This window comes from Vitis riparia, chromosome 17 (genome assembly GCF_004353265.1).
Source record: "Vitis riparia cultivar Riparia Gloire de Montpellier isolate 1030 chromosome 17, EGFV_Vit.rip_1.0, whole genome shotgun sequence".
In the NCBI taxonomy this organism is placed as follows: domain Eukaryota; kingdom Viridiplantae; phylum Streptophyta; class Magnoliopsida; order Vitales; family Vitaceae; genus Vitis; species Vitis riparia.
Window position 1 is genome coordinate 15,326,585 of NC_048447.1, and position 24,357 is coordinate 15,350,941.

The 24,357-nt window shown below is 37.2% G+C and overlaps 1 protein-coding gene across 1 annotated transcript; it reads right to left on the minus strand.

Annotated features, from left to right (window-relative positions):
• Positions 1 to 7: 7 nt before the first annotated feature.
• LOC117905007 (probable acyl-activating enzyme 17, peroxisomal) lies at positions 8 to 24,357 on the minus strand. Its single transcript, XM_034817861.1, has 14 exons — positions 24,046 to 24,357; positions 22,845 to 22,974; positions 22,472 to 22,740; positions 18,480 to 18,684; positions 16,285 to 16,325; positions 16,059 to 16,184; positions 7,515 to 7,588; positions 6,250 to 6,470; positions 4,199 to 4,293; positions 3,853 to 4,069; positions 1,239 to 1,364; positions 1,061 to 1,159; positions 385 to 597; positions 8 to 305 (listed from the first exon to the last, which is right to left on the minus strand). The coding sequence occupies exons 1-14, from the start codon at positions 24,297 to 24,299 to the stop codon at positions 195 to 197; spliced, it is 2,181 nt and encodes a 726-aa protein (XP_034673752.1). The 5' UTR covers positions 24,300 to 24,357; the 3' UTR covers positions 8 to 194.

A 24,357-nucleotide genomic window follows, 5' to 3' on the forward strand; every position in this document is an offset into this window, starting at 1 on the left:
TGAAAAAAATAAAAATAAAATAGAAAGTTTATATATTGAATGGTTCCTGTTTTCTCATGCACATGGCTTTATTGGTATGGTAGCAATTGTCCTACATGTGTCTTGAGGATTTATCACAAGCATCCTATTATTCTCCCTAAAGAGTAAAAAAAATTGAATAGAAAAGTTTCTCATCTTCTTGTACAATGAAAGTATCAGAACTTAGAAGTTGAGCTAAGTTGAGCAAGTTGCTGCCGCAACACCCTTCTCATAACCTTATTTGTTGCAGTCCTTGGAAGAGATGGAACGGGCTCAATATGAGAAACCTGAAAAATTGAGAATCAAGTGAACATGCATACACCACCAGAGTGAGTGTCAAATACTAGCAGAGCAAAAGGTCCATACCCTGAATAAAGGATTCAGTTTTTTCTGCACTGCTGAATTGAAAGCTATCCTCAACTCATTCAGATCTGGGATTGAGTTATTTGAGTCCTTGAATACAACAACGATCACCAACCGCTCAGGCCCACCTCCAGGAGGAGGCATCCCAATGGCAGCTGTCTCAAGGACACTGCTGTGGACTGTGTTACAGATGCGCTCAATCTCAACAGAACTCACCTGTACAAACATAATTAAGGAAATGTATACATGAAATTTATATCAGTAGTCAGTCTTTTTGTCATAGTTTATAGTAAGATATTGCAAACCATAAGACAACATTAATCAGATTAAAAAATTTGTAATTTATTATTATTGTTTATAAAGCATGGAGGTGGATTGTGCCTTTTTCATTGGGTTTACATGGTTCATTGGAAAATTTTTAATTTAAATACCTGGACATTCAAGTTGAAATGTGATAAGCACCAATCTCTTGAGCATGAGATTTTACAAAAATTTCCATTGTTTAAAACAGTATGTGGATAGCCAAATAGTTTGTTGTAGATTGTGTAATTTTAAACAATGAAACTTTGAGTAAAATGCTAGAAAAAGTATTTAAATCAGATGAGCCAAATTACAGGCACATGCACACATGCACATTAATCTGTATTGTAGGTCATATGTCATGAGGCTAAATGCAGACCTTAATACCCCCAATATTCATGGTATCGTCTGCTCGACCATGCGCACGATAGTATCCTCTAGAAGTACGCTCAAATACATCCCCATGCCTCCGCAAAACCTGTATAAGGAAAATCAACTGCAATGTTTAAAATGGGCAGCTACCACATGGGTATAAGAGGAGAGGGAAACTTGCTCACCTTTCCATTCCAAATGGGCATTCCTTTGAAGTAGACATCATAATGATCAGCATTCAGTAGTGTAGTTGAAGCTCCAAACATAAGGGGACCAAGGGCTAATTCACCCATCCCTGATGCATCTTGTGGCTATAAATGAAGGGGATAAACAGTTAATTCAAAGTTGTGAAACATATGACCATTAAAAAAAAGGAAGGGAGTGGTGGTGGTCTGCTGTCAAACACAATGATCAGCAAAGTTTAATGAGAGGATGGCCTTAAAAGTTCAGAGAATGTCAAAGTTGATTTCATAATGGAAGTGTTGTACATTATGACAGACACAATTCAGTGAGAAACTTTGTCAAGATAAATAGAAATGGGTTAGAAGTTTGTAAATGTAGTAAAATAAAAGTGATAGCCAATAAAAGAATAAATTAACGCTTAATGAAAAATAAATGAAATTTTCATTAGCAAGGTAGTAACGAATTTCTAAGTCATGTCCACAAAACCATTTAAAGTTCATATGTACAGGGTAGATGCCATGACAACCTGTTGATGAAAAGGGTGCATAGTGCCATAAACTTAGGCCTTTCCTAAGCTCATATGCGACACTTAGACAACTCAAACCACTTCGTGTTGCTAAGTCAACCTTTCCCCAATCTTAGCTTGCTATGCTAAGTAATGCTATAGGACCTGGTAGCTACAATGTGCAACAAAGGCAACACTTAAGAAAGGAAGCTTTGTATTGCCCAATTATACTTTACAATACTGGGAAGTTCTCAACTTGCTTGATGTCTTGGCCACATGAGATCATCCCCTATTTATAGGCACCCAAGGAACTGTCTGTAATCCACAAAGGTTCCACTCTACCCTAAACTTCTATAGAATGCTCTATACAAAGGCTATGTACAAGAATACTCTAAAACTCTCTAGAATGCCCCACACACTTCTCTTGTCTTCCATTTTTGTGTAGAGATGTGTGATCTAAGCTACTCTAGAAGCTTCCACACTTCTCCACTAGTAGCCAAGTGTAAATGGCTCTTAAGAGGTTCCAAAAGCTTTCTGCTCTCCTTTAAAAACTCAAAGGAGGGTCATTTGAACAAATTGTGATAATTAAGGAGAAAAATGTCGGGATATATCAGGAGACGTCGACACAATATTATGTGGAGAAAAATCGAAGAGGTGAAAAATTGCTGAAAATCGGCAAAAAATCGCCGATTTAATGGAAAAACGGAAGAAAATCTCTAAAATATTGGCGATTTTTCGGCCGGTCAATCAACAAGCTATAGTGCACCCTAAAAAATGCCTCTTTTTTTTTTTTTTTTTTTGCCGTTGAGGGGATTCAAACCTCAAACAAAAAGTTTGGAGTTCAGCTCATCAGACCACCAAGGCAAGTTTGCCCCTTGTTAAATGTAATGCACTAAAAATATATATTCAAAGTCATCATGTAAAGAAAATTTTAAAAGAAAATTTTACAGAGTAAATTAATTATAATTATTTTATAATTAAATACAAAAATTTCTTTTAATTGATTACCAAAAATATAAAAATTATCATAATAATTTTCTCTATAGTGTTTTTAATATCATTAATAAATTAATTAAATATTAAAAAATTATACATATATCATAATTTATTTTATATCATTTAATACAATTTAATTAAATAGATCATAATTTTAATATTAATATATATTTTTAAGTTAGATATATTATAATAAAATATCATAATATTATTATGAAATAATATTTGATGTAATTTAAAAATAAATGTACACTTATAAAATTCATATTTTTATCGATGCATATAATATTATTATCAAATATGATAAATCATATTATACATATATCAAATTCTTTAATAAAACAACTTTAAAATATCTATTATACTTTTAATTACATTTTTATCAAGTTTTTCTTATATTTTTATAAATTTTGATCAATTTTAGGCCTATCGATATTTTTTTCCAAAATATCCGCTGATATATCTGTAAAATTGAAGTACCGATATATCCATGATTACCAATATTTTCATCCTTGGTGATAATAGGTTGATCATATGTCATTTTAGGAAAATGATATGGTATTGAATAGGGTACAATACCAAACTCAAAATCCAGACCCTTGAAGTGTATAGTTAAATTTGGACCATTAAAAGAAGGTACAAGGAAATGAGACTTAGATACAAAGAAATGAGACCAAGGTACAAAAATGAGACTTCGATATAAAAAATAATGAGACTTAGGTATAAAGCAATGAGACCATTCTAAGGTACAATACAAACGAACTTTTTTTTATGATACGACCATTTGCCCTTGGGTGCCACTTTTTGGTATGGTACCAAAAAATGGCTTTTTGATACCATTGCAAGGCCCATCATTTTATATAATTGGCAAAATAAGATGCCATCTATGGATGGGCTTAGCAAAGACAAACAAAAAGTGGTCGCATGTGTGTGACATTTAAAATAAGAGAAGGAATTGAAAAATGGGATGCCTTCAAGATGCATATAGTAATTATAAGCACAAGCATGAAAGATGCACAATGTACATACAATATATTACACTTGCTATCATTTTGATACATAAATAAGGATCGATCATTTTTTCGTCTTTTCAAGACAAGATTAATGGTGCTTACCAGGAGATTCCCATCATCACCAATAATAAACAAACTGCAGCCCATAGCAGGTGTGCTAAAAGCAGCCAACGATTGAGCCTGCAGTAATGAACCAGTAACAAAACCACCACCAATCTCTGTGCCACCACAATACTCAATGATAGGCTTGTACTGGGCTCTCCCCATCAACCAAAGGTATTCATCTACACTGGATGCCTCACCAGTAGAGGCAAAGCACCTGGTACATTTAAACATAAAAAATGGTTGATAATCAATTCTGAAAGCAACAAGCACAGTTAAAATACGCAGACATGCATGTTTTTAAGAATGAACAAACTGAAGAGTAATATTCAGAATTTAGACTCACCGGATGCTTGACCAATCTAAACCTGCTGTGCAATTTGTACTCTTCCATGTCCGAACAATACTTGGGATCACACCAAGCATTGTTACCTTGGCATCCTAGAAAGTTGTAAAATAAGAACATTAAACAAAATCCTAAATGTCTAAAATATAATTTTAAATGGATGGATAGTGAACAATACACAGTTTAGCCCCACTGTTTGTGAATCTTTAGAATGGTAGAGTAGTTAACCACATAATATACTTATAATTTAAAATTGATACAGAATATTTTGTGTCATTGATCATCTGAAAAAATTGTTTGTCAAAGACTCTCTTGCATATCTATAAACTGAATACAGCAACTTTTCTTGCATAACAGTAACAAATGTACAAAATAAGATTGTAATCTTATTTTGTTATGCTATTACAAACATAACAAAACAAATTTAGCCATTTTGTTGAATATATCTTGTCCTTCTAGCAGTTACTCTCCTTTTTGGCATGTTATGTTTGTAATCTTCCTCTATCATTCTTTTGCTAGATCTGGAAAATGTGCATGAAGTAAATTGACACAAATATAAACATGTTGAGTTTGAGTTAGGAATCTCAAACCAATAAAGAGAAACTAACCCCATAATTATTTTGTTAATATTCTACAAACTTTTTCAGTATTTTCTATTTTTTAATACATGACCAAATAGTCACATTGATTTTGAGATAGTAATATATGCATCATATTCAGGTTACCAATGCTGTTAAGATGGACTGGACTAGGTACAGCTTCAAGCTAAGTCATTGACAACTGAAAATTTCAGAGAGTTCCATGACAGCAATACTTATTTTATAATGTGTGTGTAAACGGGCATGAATTTGTTGCCTGCAACTTGGGCAGGGCAACCCTCCTCAATCTTCCCAGCTGCCCAAAATAACTAAATATTAAGCCATCTAAGTTATTTGATATGGTCATTGGCTACTCTAGTGGAACTACTGTTGTTTCGAATGTAATATCCGCAACATTTTATTACTTATCAAAAAAAAGAAAAATATATCCACAATATTTTATTGTCACAACAGAGTAAATGTTGGAGAATTATCCATAAAAGTGAAAGAATAAAAAATCACAAACAATATACAGAGTATGGAAAGCGATTGAGGGGCAGAACAAGTCATTAGACAATGCATATGCATACCTTTAGTGAGGCAAGAAAATACTAGTCGGTCTGACCCTCAGGAAAAAATGAGCCAAATTTACACTGTTGGACCAGTTCAATGGTCCAATCTCAATTTCCTTTTTATTTTTAAAGAATAGCAGAAGGTATAGGGTTGTTTCTTCTTTGGTAATAAATAACAATATGCATCAGATCAATAATTGAAAGTAGACTCATGTTGTTAGTTTACACACCTTCAGAGTCACTTTGTATGAAGAGTAACCTGACTGATTATAGAAAGCACTTTGTACTGGTGAATCAAAAACTATATCACATGGACTGAGGTTTCCATGTTGGGCATTGGTATGCATCTATCTGTTAAATTTGTCTAAACCCTAGATGCCAAAAAGCAGGGATAAAATTAAATTGACATGTATGGCTCCATTGTAATAGAAAAAAAAAAAAAAAAGAAGTTAACCTGACATCAAGTATGGCTGAAAGTTGTCAAAGCTTTTCAACTACCTTTTTTTGGTTCCTTAACTTAGTGTTCATGAAACATAGCATGTCCTACATAGATATTCACATATCCTGGAAAATTCATGTAGCCTGTAAAACTGTTAAGGAAGTACTGATAAGATATTTTAGCAAACAAAGAATGTGCATATCCCTTTCTTATGTTAGGCATGCCCCTTCAAATCTTCATTACATCTTAGACAACAAGCATTTCCAACACATGAACAATACCCGCAACCATCTTGTGTCATGCCCTATATGCCATACATGGATGCTTCACAAAATTTAAAGTCTCAAAATTAAAACAGATCAAAACTAAGAGGATGAAAACATTAAACCATACAAGTAGATTTACAAAAGCATCAAAAGGTATAAGAAAAGCAAGTTCATGAGATGGAAATGTACTGTCTACCTGTACAAATTTGGCAAATCCAGAACCAAGGGGGGCTCCATTATATAAAGCAATGGTTGCCCCATTCAACAATGAAGCATAAACTAGCCAAGGACCCATCATCCACCCAAGATTAGTGGGCCAGGCAACAATATCACCTTTTCGGATATCCATGTGGCACCATGCATCTGCAGCAGCCTTCAAAGGAGTAGCATTGGTCCATGGAATTGCCTTTGGCTCCCCTAAATCAACAAATCAACCCAGTTAAACCTTGCAGTAGCAACATCTGACCTTCAACCCATTTAACAGTTTGATAAATTTCTCAATTGAATCATTTTTCCTTATTTCACTTTCTCGATAAGCAAGATGAGGAATCAACAAATCACATTCCTATTCATTGCAAACTAGCCCACATTTTGTGGTATTTGGTTTTTTCTTTGTTTGGAGTTTCAGGCAGCACCTTAGGTCAGGAATTATTGCTAGGCCGGCATGAGACTTGTTCAGAAGAAGCAAAAGAAGTTCTGGAGGATGGTCCTATTTGCTTGATGTGGGCTATTTGAAAAAAAAAAAAAATTTAAAAATGTTTTGGAGAATGGAGAATTTGGAGTTGATAGTGAAAAACTTCTTCGCTAATTCTTTGTCCCCTTGGACTACCTTGGTCTCAGATTGTAGCTTTAGCTCTATTTTCGATTTTGTTGACTTTCTTAATAGGAGTTAAAGGTCTTTTTGGTGTTTTCCTTTGGTGCTCTTTTTATACATCTTTTATACTTGGGCGGTGTTCCCATTTTTTTTAGGCAGTTTGCTTGTATTATTATAACATTGCCTTTCCAAATTATTTAAGAAAAAGACAAAAAAGAAAGAGAGAGAGAGAGAGAAGGACAGAATTTAATATTTTCTTATAAAGATCAACAGAATAAACTGAGCCAGAATAAACTGAGGCTACCACCAGTACATTCTTAGAAGGTAGGTGGCAACTCACATGATTACTCAATTTATGCATATTTAAAATATAATCCTTTCACCACTGTGCTATTTAGAAATTTTTTACAACACTTGAAGTAATTTTGATGTTATCAAGTCAAAATTTCAGAATTTTGGAAAAAATTACAGGATGCTATTTCATTTCAAGAAGGATTACTATCCACATTGAAGCAAAATTTGAAAACATTGGAATGGTTAAGATTTTGCAATTACTGGTCCTGGAAATACTATTTTCTTTTACAACAAATAAATGAGAAAAGCATCAAGAATGCTTTATGAGACCATATAATATTATTTTAAGATACCTGTAGTTCCAGATGAGAAGAGGATGTTCGTGAATGCCTCTATCGGTTGTTCTATTGCAGCAAACTCATCATCTCTACAGGTTTAACACAGGTGAATGCAGCATCAGCATCAGAATCTCATTGGGAGAGCTTGCTAATCTTGCAATTTAATTGTTCTCATAGCATTTTTAAAAAAAAATTTTTTATAGGTAAATAAGAGATTGTATTAGTAAAGCCTAGAAGCGGCAAAAAAAAGTACACATGAAGTATACAAACAATGCCCAAGAAGTTAGGCAAAAAGAAAGATGAAAACCTTTCTCCTAACTAGACAAAAGTCACTCTATAAAATCAATCATGGACAAAGAATGATCCTCTAAATACATATTACCCCAATTCACAAAGGTGTACAAAAGAGAAAGTTTTAAAGCTTGGTCAGACTGTTCTGTGTCATTGAACACTCTTTCATTTCTTTCCTTCCATAAGGTCCACATTAAACAAAGGGAGGCAGCCCTCGAAGCCTTTTCCTTTCTCTTACTCACAAAAGCATCATGCCAACCAATCAAATTCCTTTTGATTGAGGAGTGTAGGATCCACTGCACATCAAAAAGAGAGAAAAGCAAGCTCCAAAGCATTGTAGCCTTCTTATAAAATAGGATCAAGTGGTCAATGGTTTCCTCTTCCACTTTGTTGAATATAATGTATTTATAGTGTATAACATTTCCTTGTTAATATAGGACACATGTATGGTAGTTAAGACTCATAGCCTTATATATATATATATATTTCTCAATTGTAAGTAGATATTACATGAATGAGAATTAAGGTCTTTCTTCTTTCTCTCTCTCTCAACATGGTATCAGAGCCAAGGGAGAAAACCTAATTCTTTCCAGTTTCCCATGTCATCAACTCTGGGAAACCTTCCAGTGACCGTGTTTCATTCCGGTCACCTTCCCCATCTCCAATACTTTCCGGTCAGTCGGATCGTCGTCAGAAAACACTCACCGCGGGCAAACTTTTCCGGCAAACTTTCCGGCGACGTCTTTTTCCGACACCGACCATACCAGAAGGAGCGCCTGGAGGAGATCTCCAACTTTTGTTAAGGCACCGGAACCAAAAGATCATCCACGCGCCGGCCACTCGCCATTTTCCGTCCGGCGACTGCATCTCACGTGCCGGCGACTGCATCTCACGTGCCGGCGCGTGAGGGCTTTCCCGGCCACGCGCCTCCTCCTCCAGCCTCGCCTGACGCCGACTAGCCTTCCTTCATCCTTGGTTCTGCCATCCGAGCCCTGCACATACCTCTTTTGGGGTTTTTTGCCTCCACCGACCCTCCAAACAGTTTTTCCGGCAAGCTTCGACTACTTTTTCTCCATCCTAATCCCTGCACGTGCCTAAGGAAGTGTTTTTCTACCTTTCCGGTGGGGCCACGCCGTGATCTGAAGCCGTCTCCCTTTCCAGTGGTGCCACGCAGCGATCTGCAGCCGTATTAGGGCTCTCTTCGATCCAAATATACATCATTCTCCAGATAAGTAGATATGACTACTAAAAATTCCATTTTTTCCGCTGTTATATCTAGATCTCCTATGATTACTTCGGAGAAATTGGTTGGCAGTGACAATTATCTTTCCTGGTCTGCCTCTGTTGAACTTTGGTTTATGGGTCAAGGATACGAGGATCACTTGATTACACAAGAGGCAGATATCCCTGAGGTTGACCGCGTACAATGGAGGAAGATAGATGCACAGTTATGTAGTGTATTATGGCAATCGGTTGATCCCAAGATTCTTCTTCATCTTCGGGCCTACAAAACTTGTTTTAAATTTTGGACTCAGGCCAAAGGATTATATACGAATGATATCCAGCGTCTTTATAAGGTGGCTTCTGCTATTGTCCATATCAGCCAACAGGACTTGGATCTATCTACTTATATTGACTAGATTGCCTCTCTTAAGGAGGAGTTCTTGACTGTGATGCCTCTTACTCCTGATGTTGGGGCTCAACAAACACAGCTTGACAAGTTCTTCATGGTTCTTACTCTTATTGGCCTCCGTCCGGATCTTGAGCCTGTCCGCGATCAGATTCTTGGTAGTTCATCAGTTTCGTCCTTGGATGATGTGTTTGCTCGCCTCCTCCGTATCTCCTCCATTCAGACTTTGCCATTTGATAGCACTTCAGATTCTTTTGTGTTAGTTTCTCAAACTAGCTCTCGAGGAGGCCGCAGTGGTACCCGAGGTAGAGGTCAACGTCCTCATTGCACCTATTGCAATAAACTTGGTCACACTCGCGATCGTTGCTATTAGTTACATGGACGACCTCCTCGCACTGCCCATGTGGCCCAGTTCTCTGATTCTCCGCTACCTCAGCCTCCGAGCTCTTCCGCATCTCAGGCTTCTGTTGCCTCTGTTGCCCAGCTTGATAATGCCTCTGCCTGCCTTACCCACACATCTTCTCTTGGACCCTAGATTCTAGATTCTGAAACTTCTGATCACTTATCTGGTAATAAGGATCTTTTCTCCTCTATTACTACTACCTATGTTTTACCTACTGTTACCTTAGCTAATGGTTCTCAAATTGTGGCTAAAGGTATTGGTTTGGCCCTTCCTCTGCCTTCTCTACCTCTCACTTCTGTCCTTTATACTCCTGAATGTCCTTTTAATCTTATTTCCATCAGCAAAATCACTCGTACTCTTAATTGCTCTATTACCTTTTCTGATAAATTTGTGACCTTGCAGGACCGGAGTACGGGGAAGACGATTGGCATAGGACTTGAGTTTCAAGGCCTCTATCACCTCACCTCAGATTCATCTCCTGTAGTTTGCATTTCCACTGATGCTCCTCTCCTCATTCACAATCGTCTGGGCCACCCTAGTCTCTCCAAGTTCCAGAAGATGGTCCCTCGTTTTTCCACTTTGTCGTCGCTTCCGTGTGAGTCATGTCAGCTTGGGAAACATACTCGTGTCTCGTTCCCAAAGCGTTTGAATAATCGGGCAAAGTCTCCTTTTGAGTTTGTCCACACTGATGTTTGGGGTCCTTGTCGGACTGCGTCTACTTTAAGATTTCAGTATTTTGTCACTTTCATTGATGACTATTCTCGATGTACTTGGTTATTTTTAATGAAAAATCGAGCTAAGTTATTCTCTATTTTCCAGAAATTTTATGCTGAAATCCAAACCCAGTTCAATATTTCTATTCGTGTGTTACGCAGTGACAATGCCAGGGAATATTTTTCAGCCTCATTTACTTCGTTTATGTCTCATCATGGGATTCTTCATCAGTCTTCTTGTGCTCATACTCCTCAACAAAATGGGGTAGCTGAACGCAAGAATCGACATCTTGTTGAGACAGCTCGTACTCTTCTCCTCCATAATAATGTTCCTTTTCGTTTTTGGGGGGACGCTGTTCTTACCGCTTGTTATTTGATTAATCGTATGCCCTCCTCTGTCTTACATGATCAGATTCCTCACTCCCTTCTCTTCCCTGACCAAACACTTTATTTCCTTCCTCCTCGTGTCTTTAGTTGTACTTGCTTTGTTCATATTCTCACTCCTGGACAGGACAAGCTTTCCGCCAAAGCCATGAAGTGTCTCTTCTTGGGATACTCCAGACTTCAGAAGGGTTATCGTTGTTATTCCCTTGAGACTCATCGATACTTTATCTCCGCTGATATCACCTTCTTTGAGGACTCACCATTCTTTTTCACCACTTCTGAGTCTCTTCCTATTTCTGAAGTCTTGCCTATTCCCATTGTCTCCCCACCTGATGCTATGCCTCCTCGACCACTTCAGGTTTATCATCGTCGCCCTCGTGTCGTTGCTCCTCTCCCTTTTGCTGAGGCACCTGCTGACTCACTTCCTATCCCTTCGGCTTCACCTGCCCCGACTTTGCCTTCTCCTAATGACTTACCCATTGTTGTTCGGAAAGGTACTCGTTCTACTCGTAATCTTCATCCTATTTACAATTTTTTGAGTTATCATCGATTATCTTCACCTTATTCTGCTTTTGTTTCTGCTATATCCTCGGTTTCTCTTCCAAAGAGCACCCATGAAGCTCTTTCCCATCCAGGCTGGCGACAGGCAATGGTGGATGAAATGGCTGCTCTGCACTCTAATGGCACTTGGGATCTTGTTGTTTTACCCTCTGGTAAATCTACCTTTGGCTGTCGTTGGGTCTACGCAGTTAAGGTTGGTCCTGATGGTCAGGTTGATCGCCTTAAGGCCCGCTTAGTTGCTAAAGGCTATACTCAGGTTTATGGTTCTGATTATGGTGACACATTCTCTCCTGTTGCCAAGATTGCTTCTGTCCGTCTGCTTCTCTCCATGGCTGCCATGTGTTCTTGGCCTCTTTATCAATTAGATATTAAAAATGCCTTCCTTCATGGTGATCTTGCCGAGGAAGTTTATATGGAGCAACCTCCTGGTTTTGTTGCTCAGGGGGAGTCTGGTTTAGTATGCAGGTTACGCCGTTCTCTATATGGCTTGAAACAATCTCCTCGAGCATGGTTTGGCCGTTTTAGTTCTGTTGTTCAAGAGTTTGGCATGCTTCGTAGTACAACAGACCATTCAGTTTTCTATCATCATAACTTTTTGGGGCAGTGTATTTATCTGGTTGTTTATGTGGACGACATCATCATTACAGGCAGTGATCAGGATGGTATTCAAAAACTAAAGCAACATTTTTTTACCCACTTTCAGACCAAAGACTTGGGGAAACTCAAGTATTTCTTGGGAATTGAGATAGCTCAATCCAGTTTTGTTGTGGTCCTTTCCCAAAGGAAGTATGCTTTAGACATCCTGGAAGAAACCGGTATATTAGACTGTAAACCGGTAGACACACCTATGGATCCGAATGTCAAACTTGTACCAGGACAGGGGGAGCCTTTAGGAGACCCCGGGAGATATCGACGACTCGTAGGTAAATTGAACTATCTCACCATTACTCGTCCAGACATTTCTTTTCCTGTGAGTGTTGTTAGTCAATTCCTACAGTCACCATGTGATAGCCATTGGGATGTCGTAATCCGCATTCTTCGATATATCAAAAGTACACCAGGCCAAGGTGTGTTGTACGAGAACAGAGGTCATACTCAGGTTGTTGGTTACACAGATGCAGATTGGGCTGGCTCACCCACAGATAGACGTTCCACTTCAGGGTACTGTGTTTTTATTGGAGGTAATATAATATCTTGGAAGAGTAAGAAACAAGATGTAGTGGCCAGATCTAGCACTGAAGCCGAGTATCGAGCTATGGCTTTGGCAACATGTGAACTCATATGGTTGAGACATCTTCTTCGAAAGTTGAGATTTGGAAAGGATGAACAGATGAAACTCATCTGTGATAACCAGGCCGCATTACATATTGCATCCAATCCAGTCTTTCATGAAAGGACCAAACATATTGAAGTTGACTGTCATTTCATTAGAGAGAAGATCGCATCAGGATGTGTTGCTACAAGTTTTGTTAATTCAAATGATCAACTAGCTGACATCTTCACTAAATCTCTCAGAAGTCCTAGGATTAAATATATTTGTAACAAGCTTGGTGCATATGACGTATATGCTCCAGCTTGAGGGGGAGTGTTGAATATAATGTATTTATAGTGTATAACCTTTCCTTGTTAATATAGGACACATGTATGGTAGTTAGGACTCCTAGCCTTGTATATATATATATTTCTCAATTGTAAGTAGATATTACATGAATGAGAATTAAGGTCTTTCTTCTTTCTCTCTCTCTCAACACACTTTACACAAGTAGCACCTATTCGGCATATTCCAACCCCTTCTTCTGAGCTGATCAATGGTCAAGATTCTGTTCCAAGACGCTTTCCGAGCAAAAAAGCTACCCTTATTGGAGCCTAAGATCTCCAAATATTACTCCCAGGAAAAGGGTCACTAAAGGCTCTTATGAAGGAGTGGTAGAGTGATCTAACAGAAAAGAAGTCGTTCTTGCTATTCTTCCAGTTCAAGACATCCTCCACATCTCTATTCAAAACCAAAGGATGCAGTTTCCAGAACAAGCCCTCCACCTCTTCCATTTCCCAATCATTAAAGTGTCTTGAAAACAAAGGATTCTAACTACCCACCTCTCCACCCTCCTCCCAAGCATCAAACACCCACCCACTCATCCTTGTTGACCGCCAACCGGAACAAATTAAGGAAAGCATTTTTCAACATTTGGTCCTCACACCACAAATCCTTCCAAAATTTGACCTTCGTCCCATTCCCTACGATAAAGTGGGATCTAGAGAGAATACTTTCCCAATCTTTTCTAATAGCTTTCCACACTCCCACACTATAGGCTTCCCTCACTTTTCTTAAACACCAACCTCCTTCCTCTACCCCAAATTTGTCTATGATGACTTGTTTCCACAAAGAATCCCTCTCTATAGCAAATCTCCAACTCCACTTCCCAAGCAAGGCTTTGTTTAGGGCCACAAGGCTGTGAATACCTAAGCCTTCCTGCCTCATATCAGCACAAACCGAACTCTAATTCACCAAGTACGGTTTTTTCTCTAAGGCACCACCGCCCCACAAGAAGTCTCTTTGGATCTTTTCAAGTATTGTGCACACTTTCCGTAGAATGACAAAGAGAGACAAAAAGTAAACTGGGAGACTTGAAAGAGTGTTCTTTATCAAAGCAAGCCTCTGTCCCTTAGAGAGATATTGCCTCTTCCACAAGGACAAACATTTTTTGCATATCTCTTCCACTACGTCCCACACCCTTGAGGAATTGAAAGGGGCACCCAAGGGAAGATCCAAATAAGAAGTAGGAAGCTTCCCAACTCTACACCCCATCATCAAAACGATATTCTCCAAAGAATCAACCCTTTCTACAGGGATAGCCTCACTTTTATCTCTATTCACTTTTAAACCAAAATCGCTTTGAACCATAAGAACACCCAATTCAAGGGTCTCAACTGCTCACTATTGGCCTTGCAAAATAATAGGGTGTCATCAGTAAACAAAAGATGGAACAGATCGCTTCCTACTCCACTACTGCTTCCCACCTTAAACCCTTCAATGAAATCGCCGCTTCTAGCTCTAAACAACAATTGGCAGAGCCTTCATGACTAATATGAAGAGATAAGGAGATAACGGGTCGCCTTGTCTCAAACCTCTAGTGCTGCGAAAAAAGTTTGAAGGGGTTCCATTAATTAAAACTGAGAAATTAGTTGTGGAGATGCACCACTTGATCCAATTAATCCACCTCTGCCCAAACCCCATCTTGGACATAACTGACAGAAGGCAGTCCCAATTGACATGATCAAACGCCTTCTCAATGTCCAATTTTAGAAGAATTGTTGTCATATCATCAACAACATGAAATAAGATAGCTTCAATATATTTATATTTATTAAAAGATTAAGCTGGTCCATGAGCAAGAATGATGATAAAAACACTACTTTGCCAATCTGACTCTTTCATATATATTAATTGTCATAATATTTTAAGATATTTGAGAACTTTTTTCTTTGCTTAAAGTTGCTATTTTCTATCAAGAAAATGTCTACAATACTTTTGACACATGACTAATCATTTATTGTCATACATTTCCAAAAAGTGATTTGTAAAGATGCGAATATATATTCAACTCTTGAACTAACATTTACAAGTCATACATTTCGGAAAACTCTAGAGGGCGCTTATGTTGTCCTTGGTTATGACAAAGCTCTTTATGCAACCTAGTAGATTGTTGGTGAGACTTCAAGGGGGCATACCGTGAGAAAGTTGCACATTTTTCCTGTGCTATGTCTTTTTAATTAGAAAGAAGGATTGTCGGAGTTAAGAGAAAAGGAGAGAGAGGACAGCTTCCTTGATAAATAAAACAGACTCCAAGAGAGAGAGAGGACAACTTCCTTGCTGAATAAAATAGGTTGAGAGAGGAGGGAAGAAGGAAGAGAGTGAGAGAAAGAGAGGGGGTAGGGGAGGGGAAGGAGGGAGGACGTTAATAGACCTCCACAGTTTGTCATGTATAACAAAAACAGTCAATGAGTTGGCTCCAGAAATTTCTTGGATGATGATCTTATATAAGTCAATTGAAAGCAAAAAGCATGGCAAAATCACAAAAGTCGGATAATAACCAGGGATGGGATTCTTTTTCCTCTTTTGATAGGTAGGGAGGTGAAGAAGTTCAGGAGAAGAATTGAACCCTAGTTTCAAATAGCCTCCAAACTTTACTAAGGTAGCCAGCATCTTCAGAGGTTCAATAGATGTAAGCATCTATTAGCTAGCAAATTTGTTCCTCGGTCTTAGCTGTAGCCTGTATGGCTTCAACTTGAGTGCAAAAGAATTTAAAACACTCATGAATCTTTCTGTCCTAATCATCTCAAAATATGTGTCAGTTATTTGAATGAAAAAAATATTAGAGAAAAAAAAGATCTCAAGTTTGCCTTCTCAGATTTTTAAGCATGAACAGTCAAATGTATCATTAAGGCAAAAAGGAGATGCTTAAAAACAACCTACGCAAGATCCCATTTCAAATTACAGAAACAAAAACCAATGCTGATCATAAATAAAGATAATGGACTATATAACAAAAATCAAACATATGTATAAAATTAAATACCTAGAATTTATTGCTCTTTGCAAAAAATCATGCCATGACATGTCACCATCACGCAATTCCATGCTGAAGCTAGAGCCTCCAGCTGGGATAACAATTGCGGTAGGTGATTGTGCATCAACAACTCTACTGCAGAACCGAAGCTATACTGTGAGAAACACAATTATAGAAAACAAAAGTAAAAATTCAAAGAGATCGACTAGTTATCCAAAAGTAATGAGAACATCACCTATACAAAGGTAGACTTTTGTCACCACGAATGATAAAATCCTGGAAAAAGAATTAAAGATTGAATGTTATTAGGCAAGGAACATACACACACACACACACACACAAAAGTCTGTAGGACATGACAAAACAAACTTAAACACTAAACAGAGCTAGAAGGATAGTTTGACTATCTCAACCAAAATAATATGGCGAAACCTCGAGAAAAAAGTAGTGACTTATGAAAATAATCATCCAAAGTGAATAAATGTATTAGGGTCACTATACTTCAACCAAATTTTTTTTTATCAGAAATACTTAATCCATTTTCCCAAAATTACTAGGCTTTTCTTGGTCACAGTTTTCACATTAAACTATTGAAAAAGGTTGTGATTTGGGTTGTATATTTGACTCCCAGATAACATGATCCTCAACAAGCTTAAATGTCACTTTCCTGGTTTTGATTATTAAGAAAGTTGGAGTAAAGAACTTGAAACATTTCATCATCGAACAAGATGTCTCCACACCATCAAACACTGTGCTATAACACTCCTACCAAGTGGTCCAAAATGGACGGAGAGGGATCAGCATCCAAATGTGGTTGTGATCCTCTAGAAGCGTACTGAACTGAAAATGTACAAGGAATGTTCCCCCTCCAACAAATTCAAATTTGAACTTGCAAAGTTCAAATTTCATGCAATGATAAAGATGATGCCAGGTAGATGTTTCTCAAATTTAAACTTCATTGATGAAGCATAAAGAGAAACAAATCTGCTTGAGTGAGGATGGTTAGACCTAAGATGCCTAGGCCTATTCAAGACACTAGATAATCACATACTGAAAATTAACCACCTATAATCAAGAAAAGGTAATTCCCAGTGCCAAATCCCGAAATAGATAATTAGAAAATGAATTGAGATCTTATTCTACAATTCATATAACCTGAGAAAAACCTCTGATCAACCCTTAGTAAAAGCTTCAATTCAGAATCCAATCAGAAAACCAATCTGTTTAGCAGCATTTTGATCATTTATTTAAGAGGAAAAACATTTTATCTTTTATAAAATCACAGAATTATCTCGTTGAGCTCCAAGCCAGACACATCTCAATCCAAAACCAAAGAGCAGAAGGAAGATAATAGCATCCTATTCCATCCTGTTGAAGGACTGAATATTAATTGATTAGAATTAGTTCTGGTTTTGTTTTGCTTTATATGTTAACATGCCTCTCACAGAATTCTCAGCTTTGACACACTAGTATGAAACACCCATAACTTAGTAGAAATGATAGTTATGCTCACACCAGTTGCACTTCCCTAGTTTCATATCATCCAAGATGGCACATGATCAAAGTGACTAGACATATCAATTTTGGCAGGTCCAAGTGTCTTAATGAACAATCTAGAGATAGAGCAATGTATTTTGTTACGGTGTCAATGCATATACAATATACAGTTTTTTTGACCCTATTACTTGTTTGATATCATTCTTTTTATTGATATCTGAATCACTTCTTTGGGAATCCTCCCTTGAACTTCCATAATGAACTTAACTGTTATCCAGCCTAAAGCTCATTGATAGGTTCATTTTCTATTTATGTTTGCTTTCTTTTGTAGACCCAGAAACCATACTTCATCATAACTTTTGTAGACAGCTTCAAAAAATGCATGATTGAGGTTTCAAAAAGAGAAAAGAAGAAAACAAGGAATCATGACTACTACAAGAGCATCTCAAGTCTTCTGGAGCAAGGCCTTACTTTTATGATAAGAGTAATTTTTGGTCCCTATTGGGACTTGAACCTGGAACCTCCACAAACCCTCCCAACCCTTTACCACTTGAGCCAGGCCTCAAGGGCTACTTTGAAGTAAATAAGTAGGCATAAATAGACCAATAAAATAACAGATATAGAACCTGAATAGCAGAGAGCATTTTTTTTTCAACTTCATTTCCTTTTTGCATAGGAAAGGACATGAAAAATGGTTTTTAGAATCAGATTTTAAAGGCTTCAACATATTTATTACAACTTCAAACAATCTTTACCATCACAGGAAGATAACTGGTAGTGTTGGCAGTTAGTTGGTATGTAACAAAACATAAAAATCCATTGAATATCGCCAAATAGCTATGAGCAATTACCATAGAAAGTTAAGATAAAATTCATGAAAAAAAAAAAATAGAAACTAGATCATGGTCCCTTTGAAAGGAAAATGAAATTAACCTGAGTAAATATTGCTTTTGCATTAGATATTTTAAGCCTTGTTGAGATCTCACGTGAAGCAAAACTATCAGCAATAGATACAACTATGTAGCCCGCAAGGACAATAGCTAGGTAGATAACCACAGAACTGGCATTCATTGGCATATCAATTGCAATTGCAGATCCTTTCTCCAAACCCAGTGTGTCGAGAGCATATGCAACTGACCTATAAAATAGAGCCAAAAGAATTTCACTTTATAAAATATTCCGAGTTGGAGAAAATTTTGAAGAAAACGAAAATTTTAACTCATCAAACAAAGTTCATCTTAGATCAACTTTGTGGCAAAGCTATCATTTTAATATAACTGTCTTGGCTTCTTTAGTGAATAGTAAGGAAACATGTCCCAGGAAACGAAAGAATATGGGAGGTTCCAGGTGAGTTGGTATGGACAAAAAGAATGTTAAAGAAAAAAGAATCATGTAATTCACTCTACATTCTAGTATTTGCTACTTCAGTTACGCATCTCCAAAACCACCATCACTTAATCAACTGTTTATAGCATTATTCATTTATCAACTTGAGGAACATAAAGCAACATGATTTCTAAACTTATGCATCTTTCAGGAGTGCTTCTAAAAAGCAATCAACCCAATTGAAGTCATGGTTTTGAGTTGTGACTGACATGATTTTATTGTGCCATTCTAAATACATTTTGTTGTGCCACATTAGCTGCAGCATGACTTTCACCCCAGTTAGTAAAAGTCATTCTAATATGGTATATAGGGCCAATTAGATGTTAGGATTAATGCTTGTTAATGAAATTTATTAATATTCACATGACATTTTTTTCACAAGAAACAACAATTTTATTAGAAAGAGAAGGGCAAGATGATCCATCAAATAGAACAACCAAATGTGCAAGACTAAAATTACAACAAAGGAGAGAGGCATATCAAGTAGGGATAACATTTTCAGAGGAGGTTTTGCCTGTATTCATTCCCTGCTTAACTAGAAAATCTGCCTCTATTGGCAAATTGGTGCACCCAAGAGAGGTGAACCTGATATGAACTGTTAATCCAACATCCTCCAACATCCAATGCCGATGAAACCAACTACCAGGATTTCCACCTTTTCCCAAGATATAGCAGGACAAGAACACTTTCAGTAAGAAATTCCCCATGATGAGGACTCTTTCCATATAGAGCCAAATTATAATCAGCCCCCACTTCAGCCTCTATGGCACTACCCTTGTCACCAGACATAAAAAAGATATTCTTAATCTCTCTGAAATGATGTCTAAAAAATGCTTCCAAGTCCACTTGCACCAAAGTTTCCCAAAAGTCGTATCCATCAAAGTCAAACTCTAATCTACATTGAAGAGGTTGATTCCAAGAATGCATCCAATGAGTAGCCAATAGCCATCTCTTAGGAAGCACATTATGTAAAACCATATCATTCAGATATGTACTATGCATAGCAACATATCATGCTCTCCATTCTTACTCTCTAATACATGTTCAACTTCAGAAAGAACTGAATCCATTTGAGAGCTCCAGAAATAAGAGTATTTTTTTTTTTTTTTTTTTGATGTCGAGATGTTTTGATGTCTTTTGGTCTATTTTTCTTTTCCTTTGATTTGATCAGGTTTTGTATTTAGGGAAGAATTCCACATCCTTCTCTGGTTTACTCTGTTAATGAAAATGTTTTTGTTCTTTATAATAAATAAATAAATAAGAGAGTTGTTAATGCATTTTCATTCAAGTATGAAACCTGGGAATTAGCAAAGCTTTTGGAGCAACAACTAACAGAAACTATTAGAAATGCAGTAGAATTAAACATTAACATGTTTTAAAAACTAAAATCCTCAAAGCTAGGCAGAAACAATAAATTACATGAAACATTGTGAATCTGGACTAGAGATGATAGTAGACTTTACTAGAGACATGATACAGGTTGACATTTGAAACAAATCAACTGGAAGCATGTCAAAGTCAGACCAACTTATCTAGTATTGGGGTATCCTCCAATGAGGAAGTAGTGACTCCAATGAGTATAGAAAGCTTTTCTTAGTTTTCCCTCATATTTCAAATAATTAATCTTACTTCTCTTTTGTGGATGGACAGTAGTTACTCATAATAACGTTCATTAAATATGACGGTTGGAAAATTGAAATAGGAAACCTACTACTTCTTTCAATATCAGCACCATTTTTGTTTGTTCCTTAGAAGCAAGAAGATACAGCAATCCTCATGTGCAAGGAAAAAGGTTGAAGACCAGCTCTTTGCACATCATTCTCAAGCTCACAACTGCTCTGATTTTTAGAAACTTTTATAGTTAATTCTTTGTTCCATAAGCATCGGTTTCAGTTTCTTAGCTTTGTATTGCTGATGGCACCAAAAGGACAAGAGGCGGGCCAAAAAATACAAGTTTAGAGACGGTTAGGAAAGGCACAATTGCCAGCCATCTAACATAAGGTATGGTTCTTCATAGATCTGGATGATGAAAAAAGATTCATGTAGCCGATTGGATTAAGGCTCTGTTGAGTTAAGGATGTTGAACCCTGCAGCAGTATTTTGCTGGAAAGCATCTGGCAAAATTTTTTATCTAATTATTTAAGCAGCTCCATTAAACCAGCTATGGAGAAAGAAAAAATAAAACTGCAAGCCAGCACAATATTCAAATTAACAAACACCCATGCATTGAATGTGCTGTAATGATGGCCTAGAAGCCACACCTCCAATTACCCATACATGACATGTATTACTATATTGAGAGGAAACTTCAATCTCTTTAGGGTGCTGACACCAAAATTTTCACATTTTTTTCCCTAAAAAGTGTTTCATGTATCTACTTCCCTAAATGGAAATCTAAAGAAAATTGTCAAATGGAAAAATCTGAGATAAAAATGTCTAACATGATGGATGTCATTTTCAAGCACCCAAATAAGTCTTGAGAGGCAAAAAAAAAAAGAAAAAAAAAAAAGAGAAGAAAAACAGAGATAAACATTAAAGTTAAAAAAGCCACATGTGCAGCATTTCACTGCTATCGAGCCACTTACAGGCTGTCACATGAAATCCTCCAATGAAATATTAGAAATAATCATATAATATGATGTCACCATAAGCATTTTTTTATTTTTAATTTTTTGATAGGCAAATAAGAGTGTGTATGCGTGTATATATCTATATATATATAGAAAAAAAGTGCCAAACTAATATGGCAAACACTACATACCGGAAGTATACAAGTGAGGAACAAAAACCAGCTCCTGTAGCTACAACCCTAATTTAAGACTTGAAGCACAACCATTCTATAAAAACTAACAAAGACCGTGGACCTCTCTGACCATTACCAAGAAGAAACCCTCGAGACCACAATTATAGATTAGTAATTAGCAAATCCTTAAGAGCTTGGATAGTGCGTTTCTCCCCTTCAAAGGTTCTCCGGTTTTGTTCCTTCCAAATTCTCCACAAAAGGCAAACAGGAGTTGTTCTCCAAACCATCCTTCTCTTCTTGCCCACAAAGCTACCAAGCCTTAAAAACCTGCCAAAACCCATCCTCTCCTCTTAAGTTGGTCCATAGTTAGGATCTGCCCCTAGGTTGCTTCCCAAGCAAAAAAAAACTCACTTTGGTAGGTGCCCAAGATCCCCATACTATCTTTGAGGGGAAAGTCACTTCACCCTCCGCTTCCAATGCAACAAAGAAAGACCTCACAGAGAATACCCCACTCTTGCTAGCCTTCCAAACCATAAGCTTTTAATATACAAAAATTTATGCTACAGTTAAGACATATAAGACACTGTATAACAATATTTACAATAAGCCTATAAGCCAAAATAGAGGATGCATATATTTCTGATCAACAGGAGATATGGAAACCACAGCAATAAATACTTTTTGGCAGATTGCATTCCTAGGTTTAGATAAATCATCTGAATATGAAATATTACATATGGCTCAAGTAGAGAAAAACCACTGCTAAACTACAGTTGTAAGATAAAAAGTAGCATACCAAACCTCTCTACGCAATTCTTCAAGGGTCATCCTATTTATAGGCATACCATCATCTCCTTCATCATGCCATATTACCACGGTGTCATCCAGAGTTCTCTTATCATTCACACTCAAGCAATTCCTTGCAGGATTTGTGAATGCTCCTGGAAGCCATCGACCTCCTGGGTAAGACAAGCCATTTTCCCTAGATGGATTATCATATAATACACATTGGGGAGGCACTGAAAATGATATGCTCAGTTCGTCCAATACAGTTTTCCAATAAACCTAACAAGGAAAAAGACAGGGAAGGAAATAGAATCCACTTGTCAACTTGAAATAAGGTTAGAAAAATCAATAGAAATTCAAGCTCAAGATGTTATTGGCAATACCTCAGGATTTGAGACTGAAAATTCCTGGAAATCAGAAAAGCTTGAAATGGGATCCTTATACCTTGAACCCAAAAACTCCTTTCCACGCCTCTCTAATAATTGGCCAACATTTGTCAACATCACGTTCTCCCTACCCCATAATGGAATTTGAGGAAATCAAAATCCATGATGAAAAGACTTTTAAGAACTGCATACTGTAAAACGCACACAGGTGGTCATATTTGCATTTTCTGTTCTTTCAGTGCTGCAACAACTGCATTGCTCAAGCCAAAAACATTGCTTAATTCATGCTAACCCAGTCATTCATATCAGAATAACTTTGGCAAGTTTCCATAATATTAAAAATGAAAAGAAAAATAAAAATAAGCTTCAACTTCTCATGTTATCATAAATGACATGGTGCCTGCACACACACATATATGATAAGAAACAGGTATTATGGAAATTTATATAAATTTTTTTCCAAAAAGGATTCAACCAATGTAGCCGTGAGATACGAAAGACCCTCAAAGCTGATGAGAATGTTCTCGTGATATATTTTTAAGGCAGTGTTTGGTTCCAGAAAATTTGAGGGAAAATACAGAAAAAGTGAAGGAAAATAAAAAGTAATTTAAAGTCAATAAATTATTTTATACATTACTTCAAACCTCGTTTAATTTTAAACTATTTATAATTATATTTGATTTCCTTTTCTTTTTTTCCTTTGCTTAGTAGTTTTTGGGAACCAAACATAACCGAAGGCAAATGCCAGCCAACTAAAATTTCATGTTTGACAACTGAATCTTACTGGCAGTGAGTCAGTGAAAGTGGCAGTTTGAAATTAATGGGACAAGCAACCAATTTGGATTTGAAAAGAAAGATTCACCAGGTGATCCACATGATTCAGGTGGTACACCACTCATGTTTCCAGATTATTAACAATGGGAGTTCTAAAACCACTAATCAAGCTATATTTTTGTAATCCATTAATGAGAAAAGAACAATTCGTAATTAATCGGCACCAGCCAAGTGTTTTTAGAGTTTTCATTTTGGGTCTAGGAGTAAAGAAAACGTGGAGAAAAATTACAATTGAGGCAAAACTATGCTTTTTATTTTCTTTCACTTCCACTCTCTCTTTTCCCTTCCCTTTTCTCGATTACCAAACGCCACGAAATGACAAAACGAATACAATCAGGGGCCGAAAAGAAAGGGTAGAGCTTACGGGTCGGGTAACCAAGCGGGAGGATCAGGTCCGAAATGAGAGTAACAGCCATAGTACATCATCTGGTGAAGGGAGTAGGGGATATCAGGGTTAAGGAGTTCTTTGGAGATGCGGCTCCAAGTCTGGGGAGTGGCCGCTCCGCAGCTGGTGATGATTTGGAGGAGAGTTTGGTGGAGCTTCTCGGCCACTTCGGGTGGTATGCCAAGAGCCGCGATGTCTTGAGGAGTAATGGAGTCGAGGGTTTTTCCGGCCATTTCTGTCGCCTTCGCAGCTTTCAGGTTCTCTTCTACCTTCGAGTAGGTGGCCTTCGGT